We start from the raw sequence: 20,796 nt of genomic DNA, 5'->3' as shown, positions 1-20,796 counted from the left end.
TAAAAATGCACTTAGAAAATTATAATATGATCAGACAAAGTCAACATGGTTTTACCAAAGGAAAATCCTGTTTGACAAATTTATTAGAGGGTATTGAGGATGTAACTAGTAGGATAGATGAAGAGGAACCAGTAGATGTGATGGAAAATCATAACCACCGCATCCACTATCTCTGCAGCTACCTCTTTAGAAGCCCACGGTAGGCTATTGCAGAAAATACGGAAGTATGGGATTGAAGGTGATTTAGTGCTTTGGATCAGAAATTGGCTAGCTGAAAGAAGACAGAGGGTGGTGGTTGATGGCAAATGTTCATCCTGGAGTTTAGTTACTAGTGGTGTACCGCAAGGATCTGTTTTGGGGCCACTGCTGTTTGTCATTTTTATAAATGACCTGGATGAGGGTGTAGAAGGGTGGGTTAGTAAATTTGCGGATGACACGAAGGTCGGTGGAGTTGTGGATAGTGCCGAAGGATGTTGTAGGTTACAGAGGGACATAGATAGGCTGCAGAGCTGGGCTGAGAGATGGCAAATGGAGTTTAATGCGGAAAAGTGTGAGGTGATTCACTTTGGAAGGAGTAACAGGAATGCAGAGTACTGGGCTAATGGGAAGATTCTTGGTAGTGTAGATGAGCAGAGAGATCTTGGTGTCCAGGTACATAAATCCCTGAAAGTTGCCACCCAGGTTAATAGGGCTGTTAAGAAGGCATATGGTGTGTTAGCTTTTATTAGTAGGGGGATCGAGTTTCGGAGCCACGAGGTCATGCTGCAGCTGTACAAAACTCTGGTGCGGCAGCACCTGGAGTATTGCGTGCAGTTCTGGTCACCGCATTATAGGAAGGATGTGGAAGCTTTGGAAAGGGTGCAGAGGAGATTTACTAGGATGTTGCCTGGTATGGAGGGAAGGTCTTACGAGGAAAGGCTGAGGGACTTGAGGTTGTTTTCGTTAGAGAGAAGGAGGAGGAGAGGTGACCTAATAGAGACATATAAGATAATCAGAGGGTTAGATAGGGTGGATAGTGAGAGTCTTTTTCCTCGGATGGTGATGGCAAACACGAGGGGACATAGCTTTAAGTTGAGGGGTGATAGATATAGGACAGATGTCAGAGGTAGTTTCTTTACTCAGAGAGTAGTAGGGGCGTGGAACGCCGTGCCTGCAACAGTATTAGACTCGCCAACTTTAAGGACATTTAAGTGGTCATTGGATAGACATATGGATGAAAATGGAATAGTTTAGGTCATATGGTTTCACAGGTCAGCGCAACATCGAGGGCCGAAGGGCCTGTACTGCGCTGTAATGTTCTATGTTCTATTTGTCAGATTTTAGTCCCTGAAGTTTCTCCAAAGGTTTTTCTCTTATGTTAATTACGTTATGTTTCTGAATCTTACTAGCCCTACCCTCTATTTTTGGTATGTAATTTGTATCTTCAGTGAAGACAGACACAAAATATTTGTTCAATGTCTCTGCCATTTCCTCATTCCCCATAATAATTTTTTCTGTTTCTGCCTGGATTTTCAAAGCGCATTTGATAATTTGCCACAAAAAGGTTTTATTTTTATTCGTTCATGGGATGTGGGCATCGCTGACCAGGCCAGCATTTATTGCCCATCCCTAATTGCCCATGAGAGGTGGTGGTGAGCTGCCTTCTTGAACCTCTGCGGTCCATGTTGGGTAGGTACACCCACAATGTTAGGTTGGGAGTTCCGGGATTTTGACCAAGCAACAGTGAAGGGACAGCGATATAGTTCCAAGTCAGGATGGTGTATGGCTTGGAGGGGAACTTGCAGGTGGTGATGTTCCCATACGTTTGCTGCCCTTGTCCTTCCAGGTGGTAGAGGTCATCTATCCGGAATACTCCGCATCGCAACAAGTGTGTGGGCAAACATTGACTACTTGTGCAAGCAAAAGAAATGCCAGGTATCTCACTAAATCAGTGTCCAACATAGTGATGAGAAAGTAAGTCAATAAATTAATCTTCTCATTTGAAGCTTCTTCACAAAAATGCACATTTGTTGTTGTTTTCATTAATAGTGTTACGACCGAGGTGGGAGGAGTGCACTCCACTTTTCTAGCTCCAATTCTCCACAGGTCACAACATATATTTAAATGTTTACCCAGTTACCAATATGGTCAATCATATACACTACTCTTTATCCCAGAATAAAATATACCAACCAAGTTTCTTTAATAAACAACAAAATTATCAGTTAATTATCAAGCAAGACTTATCTAGTAATAAAGCTAAGTATTAAAACACAGGTTGAAATATGAAAGTTCCCTTTTTAAATTCCCCACATACACACACACACTGAAAAAATACAGAAATTCTGTCTGCAGAAGTCTGTTACCAAAAAAAAGACAAAAAAAATACTTTGGCCAAATACTTGCTAATTCTTGAAGAACAAAAAGATGTGGAAGGAGGTCAGTTGTCCATTTTGGTCTGGTGTTCAGGTATACAGAGATGGGTCAATGGGATCTTTTCAGAAGCAATTCGTTCTGGAGATGTCAAGAAATCATCTGGTAGGCTTTCCAGGACATGTGGCATCAGAAGTTTCAGCCTACACACACTTGAATTGCAGAGTTTTCCCAAAGACAGGAGGAAAGAGGAGCTGACACACTGGCCTTCTCAGGGTCTCTTAGAGAGGTGCAGGCAAAATGAGCTGAGGTTTTTTTTTCCTTGGCAGGCAAAGCACCAACTGTCTTCAAAACAGTTCACACCCCAACTGAATTGAAAACAATATCCAAACCACAAACAAAAAGTTAATCTCCTAACCTCCATAAACCTTGACATATAGATTCTCTGTAAACATCTTCCCAAGGTCACCAAGGTTTCTGTGGTTTATTGAGCTTAAAGCACATGATTTCCAGCAAAGGTTGTTTTCAAACAACATCTCAAGTGTCCTTTTAGTGAACTTGGTAAAAAAACACATCCATGGAATCTTTTCAGTTTTAAAATACAAATCCTCAATAAAAAATTTTAAAAAAGGAAGTACTTTCGTAACAATAGTAAGATAAATTTTTAATGCCTTTATCCTTCTGAAAATGACTCACCGACCCCCTATGTAAGATAAAAACAGTAATGTGGCCACCCCCCCACGAAAAGGTTGGACAACCGTGGTGTAGGGGGTAACATATTAGCTTGGATAAAGGATTGGTTAGCTAACAGGAAGCATAGAGTAGGGATAAATGGGTCTTTTTTGGGTTGGCAAGCTATAACTAATAGAGTGCCACAGGGATCAGTGCTGGGGCCTCAACTGTTTACAATAGGAACATAGGAGCAGGAGTAGGCCATTCAGCCCTTCGAGCCTGCTCTGCCATTCTAGATCAACATCATATTCCTGCACTATCCACATATCCCTTGATGTCAATAGCAACTAGAAATCTATCGATCTCCGTCTTGAACTTACTCAGTGACTGAGCTTCCACCACCCTCTGGGGCAGAGAATTCCAAAGATTCACCACCCTCTGAGTGAAGATGTTCCTCCTCGTCTCAGTCCTAACTGGCTTGCCCTTTATTCTGAGATTGTGTCCCCTGGTGTTAGACCCCACAGCCAGGGGAAACATCCTTTCTGCATCTAACCTATCTAACCCTTTAAAGTTTCTATGAGATTGCCTCGCATTCTGCTAAATTCCAGAGAATATAGGCCCAGTCTCCTCAATTTCTCCTCATAGGACAATCTCACCATCCCAGGAATCAGTCTGGTGAACCTCCACTGCATTCCCTCTATGGCAAGTATATCCTTCCTCAGGCAAGGGGACCAGAACTGCACACAGGATTCCAGGTGTGGCCTCACCAATGCTCTATACAATTGAAGCAGGACTTCTTTGCTCTTGTACTCAAATCTTCTTGCGATAAAGGCTAACATACCATTTGCCTTCCTAATTGCTTGCTGCACCTGCATGCTAGCTTTCTATGACTTATGAACAAGGACACCTAGGTCCCTTTGGACATCAACACTTTCCAATCTCTCCATTTAAGAAATAGTCTGCCCCTCCGTTCCTCCTACCAAAATGGATAACCACACACCTATCCACATTATATTCCATCTTCCATATTCTTGCCCACTCACTCAGCCTGTCCAAATCCCCTTGAAGCCGCTTTGCATCCTCCTCAGAACTCATTCCCACCAAGTTTTGTGTCATCCACAAATTTGGAAATATTACAATTGGTCCGCATATCCAGATCATTGATATAGATTGTGATTAGCAGGGGCCCGAGCACTGATCCTTGCAGTACTCACTAGTCACATCCTGCCAACCTGAGTTTCTTTCTCTTTTGGGCCTCCTTATCTCGAGAGACAATGGATACGCGCCTGGAGGTGGTCAGTGGTTTGTGAAGCAGCGCCTGGAGTGGCTATAAAGGCCAATTCTGGAGTGACAGGCTCTTCCACAGGTGCTGCAGAGAAATTTGTTTGTTGGGGCTGTTGCACAGTTGGCTCTCCCCTTGCGCCTCTGTCTTTTTTCCTGCCAACTACTAAGTCTCTTCGACTCGCCACAATTTAGCCCTGTCTTTATGGCTGCCCGCCAGCTCTGGCGAATGCTGGCAACTGACTCCCACGACTTGTGATCAATGTCACACGATTTCATGTCGCGTTTGCAGACGTCTTTATAACGGAGACATGGACGGCCGGTGGGTCTGATACCAGTGGCGAGCTCGCTGTACAATGTGTCTTTGGGGATCCTGCCATCTTCCATGCGGCTCACATGGCCAAGCCATCTCAAGCGCCGCTGACTCAGTAGTGTGTATAAGCTGGGGGTGTTGGCCGCTTCAAGGACTTCTGTGTTGGAGATATAGTCCTGCCACCTGATGCCAAGTATTCTCCGAAGGCAGCGAAGATGGAATGAATTGAGACGTCGCTCTTGGCTGGCATACGTTGTCCAGGCCTCGCTGCCGTAGAGCAAGGTACTGAGGACACAGGCCTGATACACTCGGACTTTTGTGTTCCGTGTCAGTGCGCCATTTTCCCACACTCTCTTGGCCAGTCTGGACATAGCAGTGGAAGCCTTACCCATGCGCTTGTTGATTTCTGCATCTAGAGACAGGTTACTGGTGATAGTTGAGCCTGAGTATGACCCATTTATACCTACTGTGTGTTTTCTGCCTGTTACCCAATCCTCAATCAATGCTAGTATATTACCTCCAATCCCACGCGCTTTAATTTTGCTTCGTAACCTCCTGTGTGGGACTTTATCAAAAGCCTTCTGAAAGTCCGAATACACCAAATCTACTGGTTCCCCCTTATCCACTCTGCTGGTAACATCCTCAAAAAGCTCTCACAAGTTTGTCAAACATAATTGTCCCTTCATAAGCTCATGTTGATGCTGTCCATTCAGACCATTATTTTCTAAGTGTCCAGTAATCACATCCTCTACAATAGATTCTAGTATTTTCCCTACTACTGACGTCAGGCTAACAGTTCTGTAGTTCCCCATTTTGGCTCTCCCTCCTTCCTTAAACAGTGGGGTTACATCTGCAACCTTCCAATCTGCAGGCACCATTGCAGAATTTATAGAATTTTGAAAGATGATCACCAATGCCTCCACTATCTCTGTAGCCATCTCTAGGGTGCAGATTATCAGGTCCCAGGGATTTGTCAACTTTCAGTTCCGTTAATTTCTCCAAAACTAGTTTTTATACTAATCCTAATTTATGCCAATCTATATCAATGACTTACATGAAGGTACCGAAAGTATGGTAGATAAATTTTCCAATGACACCAAGATAGGAAGGAAAGTAAATTGTCAAGAGGAGGTAAAGAGTCTACACAGTGTCATGCTAGGCCCCCACCTGCCAAGAACGAGGCACATTAGTTTTGTCATGAACATTGATTTTAAACTGTTACTGGAGTTAAGAAAGGACTTGTTAAACAGATCAGCTGTGGCTGGAAAAGACATTTGCATATTAACAGACAGTATTTGGAAGGACAAAGCAGCCATGCTCTGACATTCAACCCACAATGGCCTTTTGATCACCAGACGTTGAAGGTGGGGGAGCTCGCATTCCAGGTTGACTGCTAAGATGGCCGAATACACAAACGGACATGGTCAAACCAGCTAGTCACATGACTAACCTGCTGGGCAACCTGAGTTTTTTGAATTTGTACAGAATTGAATTTGAGAAAGCTCTTTGCTCCTGGACTGAAAAGATCTCTCTCCTGTCTGCTCCCATCTCTTTCTCACAAGCCTCTGAATCCACTGAAGTCGCATGAACCCCAAGAGAGAGAAGTCTCCTACAGCGAACAAAGTTTAAGAAGAATACTGGGCCCCAACGAAAAGCAAGATCTACCTACAATCAAGGACTCTACAGTGAGCTTGAAGAACCATAACAACAACTCTTCAGATATTGCCTCAAACCTTTCCACTTTATTTTTCTTCTGCTCTTTTCTGTCTCTATTTGCATGTATGTATCGCGTATGCATGCTAGCGTGGGGCACGGCATGTATCCATAGAGGTTAACCGAATTTGAGTTTAAGTTTAATAAATTTCCACTTTTCTTCTTAAACCTAAGAAATCCTGTTTGTGGTGGTTTCTTTGCCTTATAATTGGAAAGTGGTGAAAAAGGATTCATCAAGGGGGAGCTAAAAACACTCTGCTTAAAATTAAGCCCTGTTACAGTAAAACCAGGTGAAGGCTGAAAGGGAACCCTAGACCTCTTTCTCATCTGGTAGTAACAAGAAGATATAGATAAAGTGAGTGGGCAAAAATTTGGCAGATGGTGTACAATGTGAGAAAATGTGAACTTGTCCACTTTGGCAGGAAGAATAGAAAAGCTTCATACCATTTAAATGGAGAGAGATTGCAGAACTCAGTGGTACAGAGGGATCTGGGTGTCCTGGTACATGAATCAAAAAAGGTTAATATGCAAGTACAGCAAGTGATTAGGAAGGCAAATGGAATGTTGGCATTTATTGCAAAGGGAATCGAGTATAAAAGTAGGGAAATTTTACCGCAGCTGTACAGGGCCTTGGTGAGACCACATCTGGAGTACTATGAATAATTTTGGTCTCCTTATTTGAAAAAGTACATAACTGCATTATAAGACAGGAAAGTGGAGTTGAGACCACAACCAGATCAGCATGATCTTATCGAATGGCAGAGCAGGCTCAAAGGGCCGAATGGTCTATTCCTGCTCCTAAATCCTGTGTTCCTATGCTTCGATGCTGAGGGAAAGAAACTTACAGCGCTACGGGGATAGAGTGGGGGAATGGGATTGATTGGATTGCTCTACAGTGAGCTGGCATGCACTTGATGGGATGAATGGCTCCAAGACCCTTCCTCTATACTGGATCCCAACCGAAAAGTTCATTTGTCGCATCAGATGTTGATGGATCTGTTGTGCAATTCTAGAATGTTCCGTTTTGATTTCTTAAACTTTCAGGCTTTGTTGGCATCAAACAACAAAGCCTTTAAACTGAACGAAATGAGTCGACTCGGATCAGAGCTAGGAAAGGGTTAGTTGGGAATGGGAATGGGACTGACACTGATCAGGGCTAGGAGAGGGTTCGTGGAGAATGGGACTGACTCCAGATCAGGGTTGGGAAAGGCTTAATGGGGAAATGGAGTGACTCTGGATCAGGGTTAGGAAAGGGTTAGTGGAGAATGGGACTGACTCCAGATCAGGGTTGGGAAAGGCTTAGTGGGGAAATGGACTGACTCTGGATCAGGGTTAATGAAGAATGGGACTGACTCCAGATCAGGGCTAGGAAAGGTTTAGTGGGGAAATGGACTGACTCTGGATCAGGGTTAGAAAAGGGTTAACGAAGAATGGGACTGACTCCGGATTAGGGCTAGGAAAAGTTTAGTGGGGAAATGGACTGACTCTGGATCAGGATTAGTGGAGAATGGAACTGACTCTGGATCAGGGTTAGGAAAGGGTTAGTGGAGAATGAGACTGGCTCTGGATCAGTACTGGGATAGGGGTAATGGAGTGAAATGGGTTCAGAATTATTTTCTGAACTAAAACATACATGCTCCGATGAGCTGACATGAGGGCTCGGACTGTGATCCTCTCTGCACATTACATTGCTTGATGAATACAGTGCAGATTCTCATCACCAAGGGGTTAGACTCGCAAAGCACACTGTGAGCCTCTAATTCCAGTGCAGGAACACACACAAGCATCAAACAAACAGTCACTAATCTATACTCACAGATGCATGGTGTGTTAGGCCAAAACAGCAATGTCCGATAGACATGAAGCTGCTATTTTTCTGATTATCTTCGTATAAGAGAATGTAGACTCCTCAAAGCAGCTCTTCTCTGACCCTTCAGCTGTTTCTCCTCGAATTCTAAATTTTCACACTCCAACTGGCTGTTCTGATAATAGAAACCAGCTGTTGCACCGAATGAGTGGCCCATAAACTCTGACGGGTCAGTGAAACTCCAAATGTAACCAGAACACAACAGAATTCCTAGGCTTCCCCCCCCCCCATCACTCAGTGAGTAAATGCACTCCCCAATCTGGCATTGAATCAGAGGGATCAGGAAAAACTGAGGTTTCATCTCTAGACTGAGCTCAGTTAGCTGATCTCTGTTCGGACATTACAGCTGGCCTCAGTACTCCTGATTAAGTGACTGGAAAACTAGCCAGGATTCCCACTCTTTATCATTATCTAGTGACAACTGTAAGAAACATAGAAAATAGCAGCAGGTTTCAGAAAGTTCTGATTTCCAGCATCTGTGGTATTTTGTGTTTGTTTTAACCTGCTAAGACTGTCAGGTTCACACCATGGCTCAATTGGTAGCGCCTCTGAGTCAGAAGGTGCGAGTTCAAATCTCCAGAGATTTGAACACATAATCCAGGCCTATACTGAGGGAGTGCAGTGGAGCCATCTAAATCAAGTATTAAACCAAGGCCCCTCTTAGTTATGTCTTTATAATTAGGATTACTCACAGTGTTAGGTTTTCGCCCCTTCTAGTTGCATATTTATTAATCGGGATGGATCACAGTGTTATCACAATATTGATTTGTTCAGCTCCCCCTCATCAGCCTCACTGGTGCACGTCAGAATGTGAAGCTGTTCCCCACTCAGTGTCCATCAAACATTGGTTACATGCTCACCTGTAGCAGCTGCTGGCATGACCACCTCACTTCTACATTCTTCTCCAACGCCTTCCTCAGGAAATCACTGAACTCAGGAGACCTATGACAAGAAACAGCAGCCATCAGATATTTTAAAAGCCTTACAGAGCACCTGGTCACAGCTCTCAGAAACATGCCAAGCACTGTTACGCAGGCCGATATGGATGCCAGTGTGCACAGTGAGATCCCACAAAAGGTGATGACACAAATGTTCATAAAGAATTGCACTGCCTGGAAATGCGAAACATGAACAGAAAACAGAAACACTCAGCAAGTCAGTCAGCAACTGGTATACAGCTCTGACGAAGGGTTACACACGAAACATTAACTTGTCTATTCTCTCCACAGATGCCGACTGACAGGGTGAGAGTTTCCAGCATTTGATCAGTTCATCTGTTTGAGTGATGCTGGCTTAGTATTGAACATTTAACTCCCTAGCTCTTCTTTCAATAGTGCCATGAGCTCTTCAACATTCACCAAAGCAAGTAGAGAGAGCCTCAGTTTAATCTTTGGAATTGAAGCACTCCCTCAATACTCCATTCAAACGTCATCCTAGATTATATAGTGAAGTTCTAGTATAGGAATTGAGTCCACGGCCTTCTGGTTCAGAGGTGACGAATCTCCTAACTGAGCCAAGCTGAGACTCACCTTTGCCAAGCAACAGATGAAACCTGTGTGTGCAAGGTGCAATCTGATGGGTTAAAACATCACCAAAGTTAAAAGCACCAGATTTATTTGCTCAATAGCCAGTGCCCCAATTGTAGCAGAGGTGTGGTAGAAAACATCTCTGTTTACAGAGTAAAGCTCTTACTGCACTGTCCCATCAAACACTTCAAGTTCAGGTACAGCAAGGAACTTCTGACAGGGACCTCGTCATGTCCATCCCATTTCCTGCCTTTCTTCTCTCACCCCTTTCCCTCCCTCCCAGAACCATGATGGAATTCCCTATGTCGTCTCTTTCCATCCCTACCAGACTCCACATTCAACAGCTCATTCTCCTCCATTTCTACCATCTCTAAGGTGATTGCACTACCAAACACATCTTCCACTTGCCCCACCAACTTTCAGCATTCTGAAGGGATCGTTCCCTCCACACTACCCTGGCCCACTCCTTAATTACCCGCATCACCCCCTCTCCTTCCCATGGCATCTTCCTATGCAAGTACAGGAGAGACAACACCTGCCCTTTTACCTCCTCCTCCCTCTCACCATCCAGGGTCCCAAACACTCCTTCCAGGTGAAACAGCTATTTACTTGCACTCTTTTCAATTTAGTATACTGTATATCATTAATAAACTTGCAGAATGGGCAAATAATTGGCAAATGAAGTTCAACACAGATAAACCGTAAGATTATTAAACAATTAACCCCTACGAAAGAACTCTTGTGGTATAATATAGTAGAAAAATGGGGCATAATACAAAAGATGCCAAGGTCGAGGGACTGTGAAAAATTGTGTCAAACTGTAACAAGCCCAGTGCAGCTGGAGCTAAAAGTCCTTGGAGAGTTGACTGAGAACTTTCTAGCAGGTCTCTCTCAAGTTGATAAGACGGCACAGGATGTAAAGACCTTGAGAAGGAGAGAATAAGTAATTATATAAGGTTGGTAACAGCCACATGAACAAATACCTGATTGGTCAAGAAAGGCATGCACAGGGCCTGATAGACACAGGGATGAACATGATTGGGCACTGTGAGGGGTTAATTAGATAAAAGCCAGGATAAAAAAGACCGTTAGGTCTGTATGGTGGAGAACCAGAAACAAGAGAACAAAGAGAAAAGACGAGAGAGAAAGAGAAACACAGAGAAAAGAGTTCAACAATTTCAGATCATAACCTCTTCCTTTTTTTCAGTCAGCATCTGTATTCCCACCTACACCTCTGAGAGACTCATCTTGTTTCTTTACTTGTCCCATTACCACCCACTTTTGCCTTGCACCATCATCCCTTTTGTTATTTAACTTCACCTGCTTTTCACTCTATCACCGACCTTCCTTTTTGTTCATTACTCCCTTTCACCCTTTCCCTGCCTCTGTACTTAATATCTATTACATTTCTAACTTTTTCCAGTTCTGATAAAATGTCACTGATCGGAAATGTTAAATGTGTTTCTCTCTCCACAGATGCTGCCTGACCTGCTGAGTATTTCCAGCAATTTTATTTCAGGTACAACACGGGTTAGACAGAGTAAAACTCTCTCAACACTATTTCATCCAGCACTCACAGAATCGCCTTATTGAAACCAGCCAAGTACAGAGGCTACAGGAGATAGAACATAGAACAGTACAGCACAGTACAGGCCCTTCGGCCCATGATGTTGTGCCGAACCTTTAACCTACTCTAAGATCAAACTAACTACCTACCCTTCATTCTACTATCATCCATGTACCTATCCAAGAGTCGCTTAAATGTCCCTAATGTATCTGCTTCGACTACCACCGCTGGCAGCGCATTCCACGCACCCACCACTCTCTGTGTAAAGAACCTACCTCTGACATCTCCCCGAAACTTTCCTCCAATCACCTTAAAATTATGCCCCCTGGTGATAGCCCTTTCCACCCTGGGAAAAAGTCTCTGGCTATCCACTCTATCTATGCCTCTTATCATCTTGTACCCCTCTATCAAGTCACCTCTCATCCTTCTTCGCTCCAATGAGAAAAGCCCTAGCTCCCTCAACCTTTCTTCGTAGGACATGCCCTCCAGTCCAGGCAGCATCCTGGTCAATCCCCTCTGCACCCTCTCTAAAGCTTCCACATCCTTCCTATAATGAGGCGACCAGAACTGAACACAATATTCCAAGTGTGGTCGAACCAGGGCCTTATCGAGCTGCAGCATAACCTCGCGGCTCTTAAACTCAATCCCCCTGTTAATGAAAGCCAACACACCATACGCCTTCTTAACAACCCAATCAACTTGGGTGGCAACTTTGGTTGATCTATGGACATGGACCCCAAGATCCCTCTGTTCCTCCACACTACCAAGAATCCTGTCTTTAAGCCTGTATTCCGCATTCAAATTCGACCTTCCAAAATGAATCACTTCACACTTTTCCAGGTTGAACTCCATCTGCCACTTCACAGCCCAGCTCTGCATCCTGTCAATGTCCCGTTGCAACCTACAACAGCCTTCCACACTATCCACAACTCCAGCAACCTTCGTGTCATCGGCAAACTTGCTAACCCAGCCTTCCACTTCCTCATCCAAGTCATTTATAAAAATCACAAAGAGCAGAGGTCCCAGAATAGATCCTTGTGGAACACCACTGGTCACCGAGCTCCATACTGAATACTTTCCATCTACTACCACCCTCTGACTTCTATGGGCCAGCCAATTTTGTATCCAGACAGCCAACTTTCCCTGAATCCCATGCCTCCTTACTTTCTGAATGAGCCTACCATGGGGAACCTTATCAAACGCCTTGCTAAAATCCATATACACCACATCCACTGCTCTTCCTTCATCAATGTGTTTTGTCACATCTTCAAGGAATTCAATAAGGCTTGTGAGGCATGACCTGCCCCTCACAAAGCCATGCTGACTGTCTCTAAGCAAACCATGCTTTTCCAAATAATCATAAATCCTGTCTCTCAGAATCCTCTCCAATAATTTGCCCACTACCAACGTAAGACTGACTGGTCTATAATTCCCAGGGTTATCCCTATTCCCTTTCTTGAACAAGGGAATAACATTTGCCACCCTCCAATCATCTGGTACTACTCCAGTGGACAGTGAAGACGCAAAGATCATCGCCAAAGGCGCAGCAATCTCTTCCCTCGCTTCCCGTAATATCCTTGGGTATATCCCGTCTGGCCCCGGGGACTTATCTGTCCTCATATCATTCAAAATTTCCAGCACATCCTCCCTCTTAACCTCAACCTGTTCGAGCATATCAGCCTGTTCCACGCTGTCCTCACAAACGACCAGGTCCCTCTCACTAGTGAATACTGAAGCAAAGTATTCATTTAGGACCTCCCCTACCTCCTCCGACTCCAGGCACAAGTTCCCTCCACTATCCCTGATCGGCCCTACCCTCACTCTGGCCATCCTCTTGTTCCTCACATAATTGTAGAACGCCTTGGGATTTTCCTTAATCCTACCCGCCAAGACTTTTTCATGTCCCCTTCTAGCTCTCCTAAGTCCATTCTTCAGTTCCTTCCTGGCTACCTTGTAACCCTCTAGAGCCCTGTCTGATCCTTGCTTCCTCAACCTTAAGTAAGCTTCCTTCTTCCTCTTGACTAGCTGTTCCACATCTCTTGTCATCCAAGGTTCCTTCACCCTACCATCCCTTCCCTGCCTCATCGGGACAAACCTATCCAGCAGTCGCAGCAAGTGCTCCCTAAACAACCTCCACATTTCTGTTGTGCATTTCCCTGATGGCAAGGTCAAGAGCGTGGCTATGCCTATGGGTAAGACAGTTTATATGGAACGAGAAGTTTAGGGAGGAAAGGAGGATGGTGAACACAGAATAGGGCAAGGATAGCTGAGATGAAGCTGAAATCATCAAGAGTGAGAAATCACTCTGTGAAGCAGCTAAGACAAGAATGACGAAGGATATTTCAGGGAAAAACTCAGGGTGGGGGTTTGGGAAGTGGCAGACAAGGAGGATTTTAAAGGTGAAACAAGAGAGTTGGAACAAGATGAGGTGCATAAAGGTGGTGCCAGAGGATACAGGGAAAGTAGAAGTATGCAGGATTGATTATTCTGACAGTATGCAACTGAAGTGGGGATTATTTGAGGATTTGGGTGATACAGGTCCCACTTCAACAACAGTACAGGTCTAACCCATGCATAACATTGAACTACACAAAGGTTCTGGGTGGAATATTAACAGAGATCAGCAGATACTAAACAAAACAAAATCATTTAGCATTGAAAGCACATGTTTGCAACTGCCTACCAACACAAGTATACTTACCAACGGGATGGCTGTGCCAGTGTGGGTGGGTCAGCTTTAGCAATTTTCAGCAGTACTCTCATAGGGTTCAGCTCATGGTGTGGAGGCTCCATCTGAGCCATCTCAATCAGGGTGACACCCAGTGACCAGATATCTGCCTTGTAATCGTAGGGCCTGTCTTTTGATGTCTCACACATCACCACTTCAGGGGCCATCCTGGAGAAATACAGGCACAATGGGTCAATGTCTGAGGCAAGACACTGGGCTGAATTTTGCCAGTTTGCCATCTATTTCAACGGCGAGCTTCAAAGATGGTGGGGTGCACATGCGGGATTTACACCGTGGAGCCACCGTGATATTATACGTGGCGGCTCACTTACATGGTCGGGGCGGACCACACCCACCCCACCCCCGATGACGTGCAGGGGTGGGCTTTCCAATTGCAGGCGCCAGCGCCATTTGTAAAGGGCTTCCAGCCCTTCAATGTAATTTGAATTTTTAAAGAACCCTGATTATAAAAAACTCAATAAAATTATCGTGACCCTCTTCCAACCCTCCCAATGACATTAAAATTTATTACTTGCCCTCTCCCACCCCCCCCCGCAAAAAAAATTACCTTGCGATCCCTACCTTCCCCCCACAAAGTTAATGAACTATGGACTTTACCCCTTCCCACCACCCCATAGACACAAGGCTTCACCACAGCTGGTAATATGGGGCGGGGCTTTCCTGGCATCGAGGCCCTTGGTGGATCTCTCCAGGAGACATTTTCTGGGCCCTCCAGCATCGGGGGCCGGTAAAATTCAGTCCACTGTGACACAGGCATGGACTGATAAATACTCAGTACATACAGCCCCACAGGGGATTGGAGGCATATAATCGGGCAGGATGGTGGTGGGGACCCCGCCTCCGCCCAAATAAAGTCCGGGGCAGGAAGGCCTTTGAATGCCCAATTAAGGGCCTCATCCCGCCACCACCAGAAATAACCCACCAGCCGGCAGGCCTGTCGCCACACGGGGAGCATGCCAAGCAAACCCATGCGGGTTGCTTACCGGCTCCAGGAGTGGAAGGGGGGCCTTCGTTAAAACCCACAATGCTTGAATGAAGGCCCCGGCATCAGGAGGGAGGGGGCCTGCTGAGAGCCATCCCCTGCCCTTGCTGCTGACCCCCACCCACCCCAAGACCCCCCTACAAACCCCTCCCCACAAAAGCCCTCCCGCTGAGACTTACCTGTGGCCTGGGTTCAGGGCCTCAGTGAGTGCTCCACCAGCAGCAGCCACCGCCTCTGCGGTGATGCTGCTCAGTTAAAGAGCTGCCGGCCTCTGATTGGCCAGCAGCTTGCAGCAGGCGCGTCTTCTGCCACCGGAGTCCTTGATCCCGGTGAAGGCCCACTGCTGTCCACCTAAGTGCCTATTTGGCACTTGATCCGGCGGGCCTTCCCCAGAGGAAATGATGTGGATCTCTTGCCGGCGCTTTTGCCAGCGGTTGAGACCCCCGTCGGCCAGATAAAATCACAGCCACACGCTGGGAAACAGGCACAGACAGATAACTACCCAGTACATACAGCCCCACACACTGTGAAATAGGCACGGATAAATACCCAGTACATATAGCCCCACACACTGTGAAATAGGCAATCAGTCACTAGTGGTGTGCCTCAGGGATCGGTGTTGGGACCGCAATTATTTACAATTTATATAGATGATTTGGAGTTGGGGACCACGTGTAGGGTGTCAAAGTTTGCAGATGACACGAAGATGAGTGGCAGAGCAAAGTGTGCAGATGACTGTGAAACTTTGCAGAGGAACATAGATACATTGAGTGAGTGGGCAAAGGTCTGGCAGATGGAATACAATGTTAATAAATGTGAATCATTCATTTCGGTAGGAGTAACAGAAAAAAGGATTATTACTTGAATGGTAAAAAGTTGCAGCATGCTGCTATGCAGAGGGACCTGGGTGTCCTTGTGCATGAATCGCAGAAGGTTGGTCTGCAGGTACAGCAAGTAATTAGGAAGGCAAATGGAATTTTGTCCTTCATTGCTAAAGGGATTGAGTTTAAAAGCAGAGAGGTTATGTTGCAGCTGTATAAGGTACTGGTGAGGCCGCACCTGGAGTACTGTGTGCAGTTTTGCTCTCCTTACTTGAGAAAGGATATACTGGCACTGGAGAGGATGCAGAGGAGGTTCACTAGGGTGATTCCGGAGTTGAGGGGGTTGGCTTATGAGGAGAGACTGAGTAGATTGGGATTATATTCATTGGAGTTCAGAAGAATGAGGGGGGATCTTATAGAAACATATAAAATCATGAAGGGAATAGATAAGTTACAAGTAGAGAGGATGTTTCCACTGGCAGGTGAAGCTAGAACAAGAGGGCATAGCCTCAAGATTAGAGGGAGCAGATTTAGGACTGAATTAAGAAGGAACTTCTTCACCCAGAGGGCTGTTAATCTATGGAATTCCTTGCCCAGTGAAGTAGTTGACGCTTCTTCAGTAAACGTCTTTAAAGCTAAGGTAGATATCTTTTTGAACAATAAAGGAATTAAGGGATACGGTGGGAGTGCGGGTAAGTGGATCTGAGTCCACGAAAAGATCAGCCATGATCTTATTGAATGGTGGAGCAGGCTCGAGGGGCCGGACGGCCTACTCCTGCTCCTAGTTCTTATGATCTTATGACAGGTAAATACCCAGTACATACAGCCCCACACACTGTGAAATAGGCACGGACAGATAAATACCCAGTACATACGACCCCATAAACTGTGAAACTAGCATGGTTTATAAATACCCAGTATATACAGCCCCACACACTGTGAAATAGGCATGGTTGATAAATACCCAGTACATCCAGCCCCACACACAGTGAAATAGGCACGGACAGATAAATAGCCAGTACATACGGCCCCATAAACTTTGAAACTAGCATGGTTAATAAATACCCAGTATATACAGCCCCGCACAGTAGAAAACAGAAATACCACATGGGCTTCACAATGCACAAGCACAGCAGTAAAAGCCAGATCTTACCAGTAAGGTGTCCCGATAAAGGAGTCCCTCCGTTGCAATGTCCTGCTATTCTTTGCTGAGACCCCAAAATCAGCTGCAATAGACAAAGAAAGCAACGTGACTCCCCTAATACCTGAGGCCACTGATTCTGGGCCTGCATAGGCACAACATTTCCAACAGTGAATTTATTAAACTGACTGCGGGTACTGGACAGTACTGCCCAGCCCCTTTCTCCAGTATATGCAGCCCCCAGCCCCAGTGCATAAAGTAGCTCCCCACAACCACCCCAGCCCTGCCACTCACAGCTCCAGTTTCCATCTGCATTTCTGCTGAAATATACGGCAGCCATTATCAGGCAGAAAACCATATTGTCTTGAATATTAAAAAACAGACAAGATTAAAAGGAAACGAATGTCCTAAGCCTGCCTCAGTTCCACTCATTACTTTCCCAGCACTGTTAAAGGACAGAGACAGAAAATTAATGCTGTGCCATTGGCCCTGTACCTTGCACCTTGGGCATTTCTGTCATCTTTAAATGTAACTATGTTCCACATATAGTTGAACACCTCACTGATCCAATGAAAGGAGTACACAGCCATTGCTTAACTTAGGAAAGAGGGATTGTGATTGTAAGTGGCTGCTTCTGATCAAGGCCAGCACCCAAAATATTAATTTGTTTTTTCTCTCTCAGATGCCGACTGGCTTGTGGCTGTGTTAATTCAATCAGCTCAGGATGGGTTTGCTGCACTTTTGGCTACTTACAAACATTTGTATTAGGCCAGCTGACCATCTCAGACACTGTTACAGGCAGATTTCTCTTCACAGATGCTGGCTGACATGCTAAGTATTCCCAATATTTTCTATTTTTATTACAGGCCAGTTGTATTTTCAGACACTGTTACATTAAAAAAAGGTCACATTGCTGCTGCTGCTGATGATGATGAAGAAGAGCTGAGGTTTTACCCAGTTTGACATCCCCGTCCATGGTGAGCAGGATATTGCCAGCCTTCAGGTCTCGGTGGATCACCTTGTTGTCATGGAGGTAGCTCAGAGCTTCTAGTGTATGCTTGCAAATTACTTGAATTTGAGGCTCGGTCAGAGCCCTCTCCAGTTCTACAACACAAGATGTGAAGCAACAAGTGTGTAAATATGGCAAAGATTATACTGAACATTATGAGTATGAGCTGGACTGATTTTGATGCCATGCCAGATGTATCATGATTCCAAACATCTGACAGTATTCTATCTAAGGAATACTGCTGAACACTGCTCGGTGAAGGGAGCTTCAGCCATTTCTGAGCCTGAGTGAAAGGACTGCATTCCCTTTGGTCGTATTATCTTGCTGCAGTATCTGCTTTCTGCCACAGGAGATCCCCAATGAGCCAACTATGGACACCACGTATCAGACTGAGAGCAGCTCAATTTGATATGGGCTAATTTTATTTTCTGGAGCACAGGGTCTTTCCACACTCGCCCATCTCCAATCCCCTCACAGAAAAAAAGACACCAACACTTTCTGTGGACAGTTCATTCCTGATAAAGGTAAGGTCAACAAGTGTCAAGTAAAACTACAAAGCCTGGATTCAGGATGGAATGGGCTGGTGGGAAGGGTTTAAAGGTAACTAGGAGGAAGCATTTCAGGCCCTGCATCTCTCTACCTTTACATGCTTCATTCCAGATTCATTACATTGGTAGGGAGATACCCCGGATCTCCAAAATATGGGATGGAATTGGAAGAGGAAATCTGCAGTCATATTAGAGAGATGAGCAGAAATAACAAATATTAGTTTTAATTATTCACCTATTAGGACAGAGAGGGAGCCAATGGAGAAGAGGGAATAGGACTCTTGCAATGTGTTGGGGGTGGGGAGAGGGCAGGAATGAGGTGAATTGTCTCCTAGGTTTGTAGGCAACAGTGGGATGCTTTAAAAAAGAGACTGCAAAGCACAGTGGCGCAGTGGTTAGCACTGCAGCCTCACAGCTCCAGGGACCCGGGTTCAATTCCGGGTACTGCCTGTGTGGAGTTTGCAAGTTCTCCCTGTGTCTGCGTGGGTTTTCTCCGGGTGCTCCGGTTTCCTCCCACAAGCCAAAAGACTTGCAGGTTGATAGGTAAATTGGCCAGTATAAATTGTCACTAGTATAGGTAGGTGGTAGGGAAATATAGGGACAGGTGGGGATGTTTGGTAGGAATGTGGGATTAGTGTAGGATTAGTATAAATGGGTGGTTGATGTTCGGCACAGACTCGGTGGGCCGAAGGGCCTGTTACAGTGCTGTATCTCTAATCTAAAGGTACAGAATAACCCTATCCCAAATGTTCCATTAAAAAGGGAAAGTACTGGTAACATCAGGATGCTACGTATAAATTGAGCTTAGAAACCAATCAAATTTGATGGCAGGTCTGGAAGGATTAAAGCGTAATGAAAATTTAAAGGAGGCTATCAGAAAATAAGAAAAAAGGTTAAGGGAAGTATAAGGAAAACTAAGAGGGAGTATGAGGAAAATGTCAAAAAAATCAAAGGGAGCAATAAAGTATTTTACAAGTCGATGAGTAAAAATAGGAATTGTTAAAAGTGAAGTGAAACTCCTGAGAAGAGAGCACTGTTAATCTGTAACTGATGAGCAAACACTGGTGGAAGTATTTAATAAATACTTTGCATCAGTCTTTATTAAAGGGTATTGGAGAGGAGAGGATTCCTGATGTGGATGAGAGTGACAGGAGCGATATTATGAACAAATAATGTGTTAGACTAAAGGAAGATAAATCTTTAAAGTCTGACTGGATACATCATAGGATCCTGAAGGAAATAAGGGAGGAAATTGCAGAACCCCTAGAAATGGTATTTCAGGGCACTATTGGGTGTGCTTGTGAGCTGGGGAACTGGAGAGTAGCCAATGTGGTAATTGCTTTAAAATAGGAAACAGAGCTATTCTGAGTAAATACAGGCCAGTCAGCTTAAATCTGTGGCAGAGAAAATTTTACTCTTTAATTATGGATAAAATTACCATGTATGTAAAGAGAAAATAGAAGTAGTCAGTATGAATTTCAAAAGGGACAATTGTGTTCAACAAACTCCACAGACTTGTTAAATGGGGAAATGCAGTGGATGTAGTATGACATGGACTTTAGGAAAGCTTTTGACAAGATACCATGAGAAGATTAAGGGGTATGGAACTAGAATGCGGATTGCAAACTGGACTAAAAATTGGTTAGAAGAGAAAAAGAAAGTGGGAGTTAAAGACAGTTTTCCAGACTGCTTGGATGTGGGTAGCTGTATCCCACATGGATCTCTCTGGGATCACTTTGGTTCACTGTGCATATTAATGATGTAGATATAGGACTAGAGTTAATTCTCTAGAAGTTCAAAGGAAGCTACAAAGTAATATTGATAAGATGAGGGAATTGGCAAAAAAGTGGCAGATAGCTTTCAGTGTCAGAAAGTAGAAGAGGAACATTTGTTTAAATAACAGCAGTAATGATAGCGTGAATGGACATAGACTCGCTGCTGTAGAAGAGCAGAAGGATTTAGGGGAACAGGTTCACAGGACATTAAAGACAGCACCTCAGAATGATAAGGCCATGAAACACGCTGAAGAAATTCTCGATATTATCACAGAGGTGTAGAATATAAAAGCCAAGAGACGATATAAAACGTTAGGAAGAGCCCAGTTAGAACACTGTGTGCAGTATTGGATCTTTAGAGAGGGTACAGAGCAGATTCACTAGGATATGTACATACGAACATACAAATTAGGAGCAGGAGTAGGCCACTCGGCCCCTCGAGCCTGCTCAGCCATTCAACAAGATCATGGCTGAATTGAT

General features: G+C 44.7%; 1 protein-coding gene across 2 annotated transcripts in view; it reads right to left on the bottom strand.

Moving 5' to 3' along the window:
• slka (STE20-like kinase a) overlaps positions 1 to 20,796 on the bottom strand; it is a 227,974-nt gene that overhangs the window by 78,265 nt on the left and 128,913 nt on the right. For both annotated transcript variants that reach the window (XM_068053221.1, XM_068053222.1), the window contains exons 4-7: positions 17,939 to 18,088; positions 16,997 to 17,069; positions 13,993 to 14,187; positions 9,059 to 9,140 (exon numbers count right to left, since the gene is read on the bottom strand). In XM_068053221.1, the coding sequence (XP_067909322.1) occupies positions 9,059 to 9,140; positions 13,993 to 14,187; positions 16,997 to 17,069; positions 17,939 to 18,088 (500 nt within the window). The remainder of the gene's footprint in view (positions 1 to 9,058; positions 9,141 to 13,992; positions 14,188 to 16,996; positions 17,070 to 17,938; positions 18,089 to 20,796) is intronic.

This window comes from Heterodontus francisci, chromosome 20 (genome assembly GCF_036365525.1).
Source record: "Heterodontus francisci isolate sHetFra1 chromosome 20, sHetFra1.hap1, whole genome shotgun sequence".
NCBI classification, from domain to species: Eukaryota; Metazoa; Chordata; class Chondrichthyes; order Heterodontiformes; family Heterodontidae; genus Heterodontus; species Heterodontus francisci.
The sequence above is the reverse complement of the archived record's forward strand: the minus strand, read 5'-3'. Positions and strand labels throughout refer to the sequence as shown.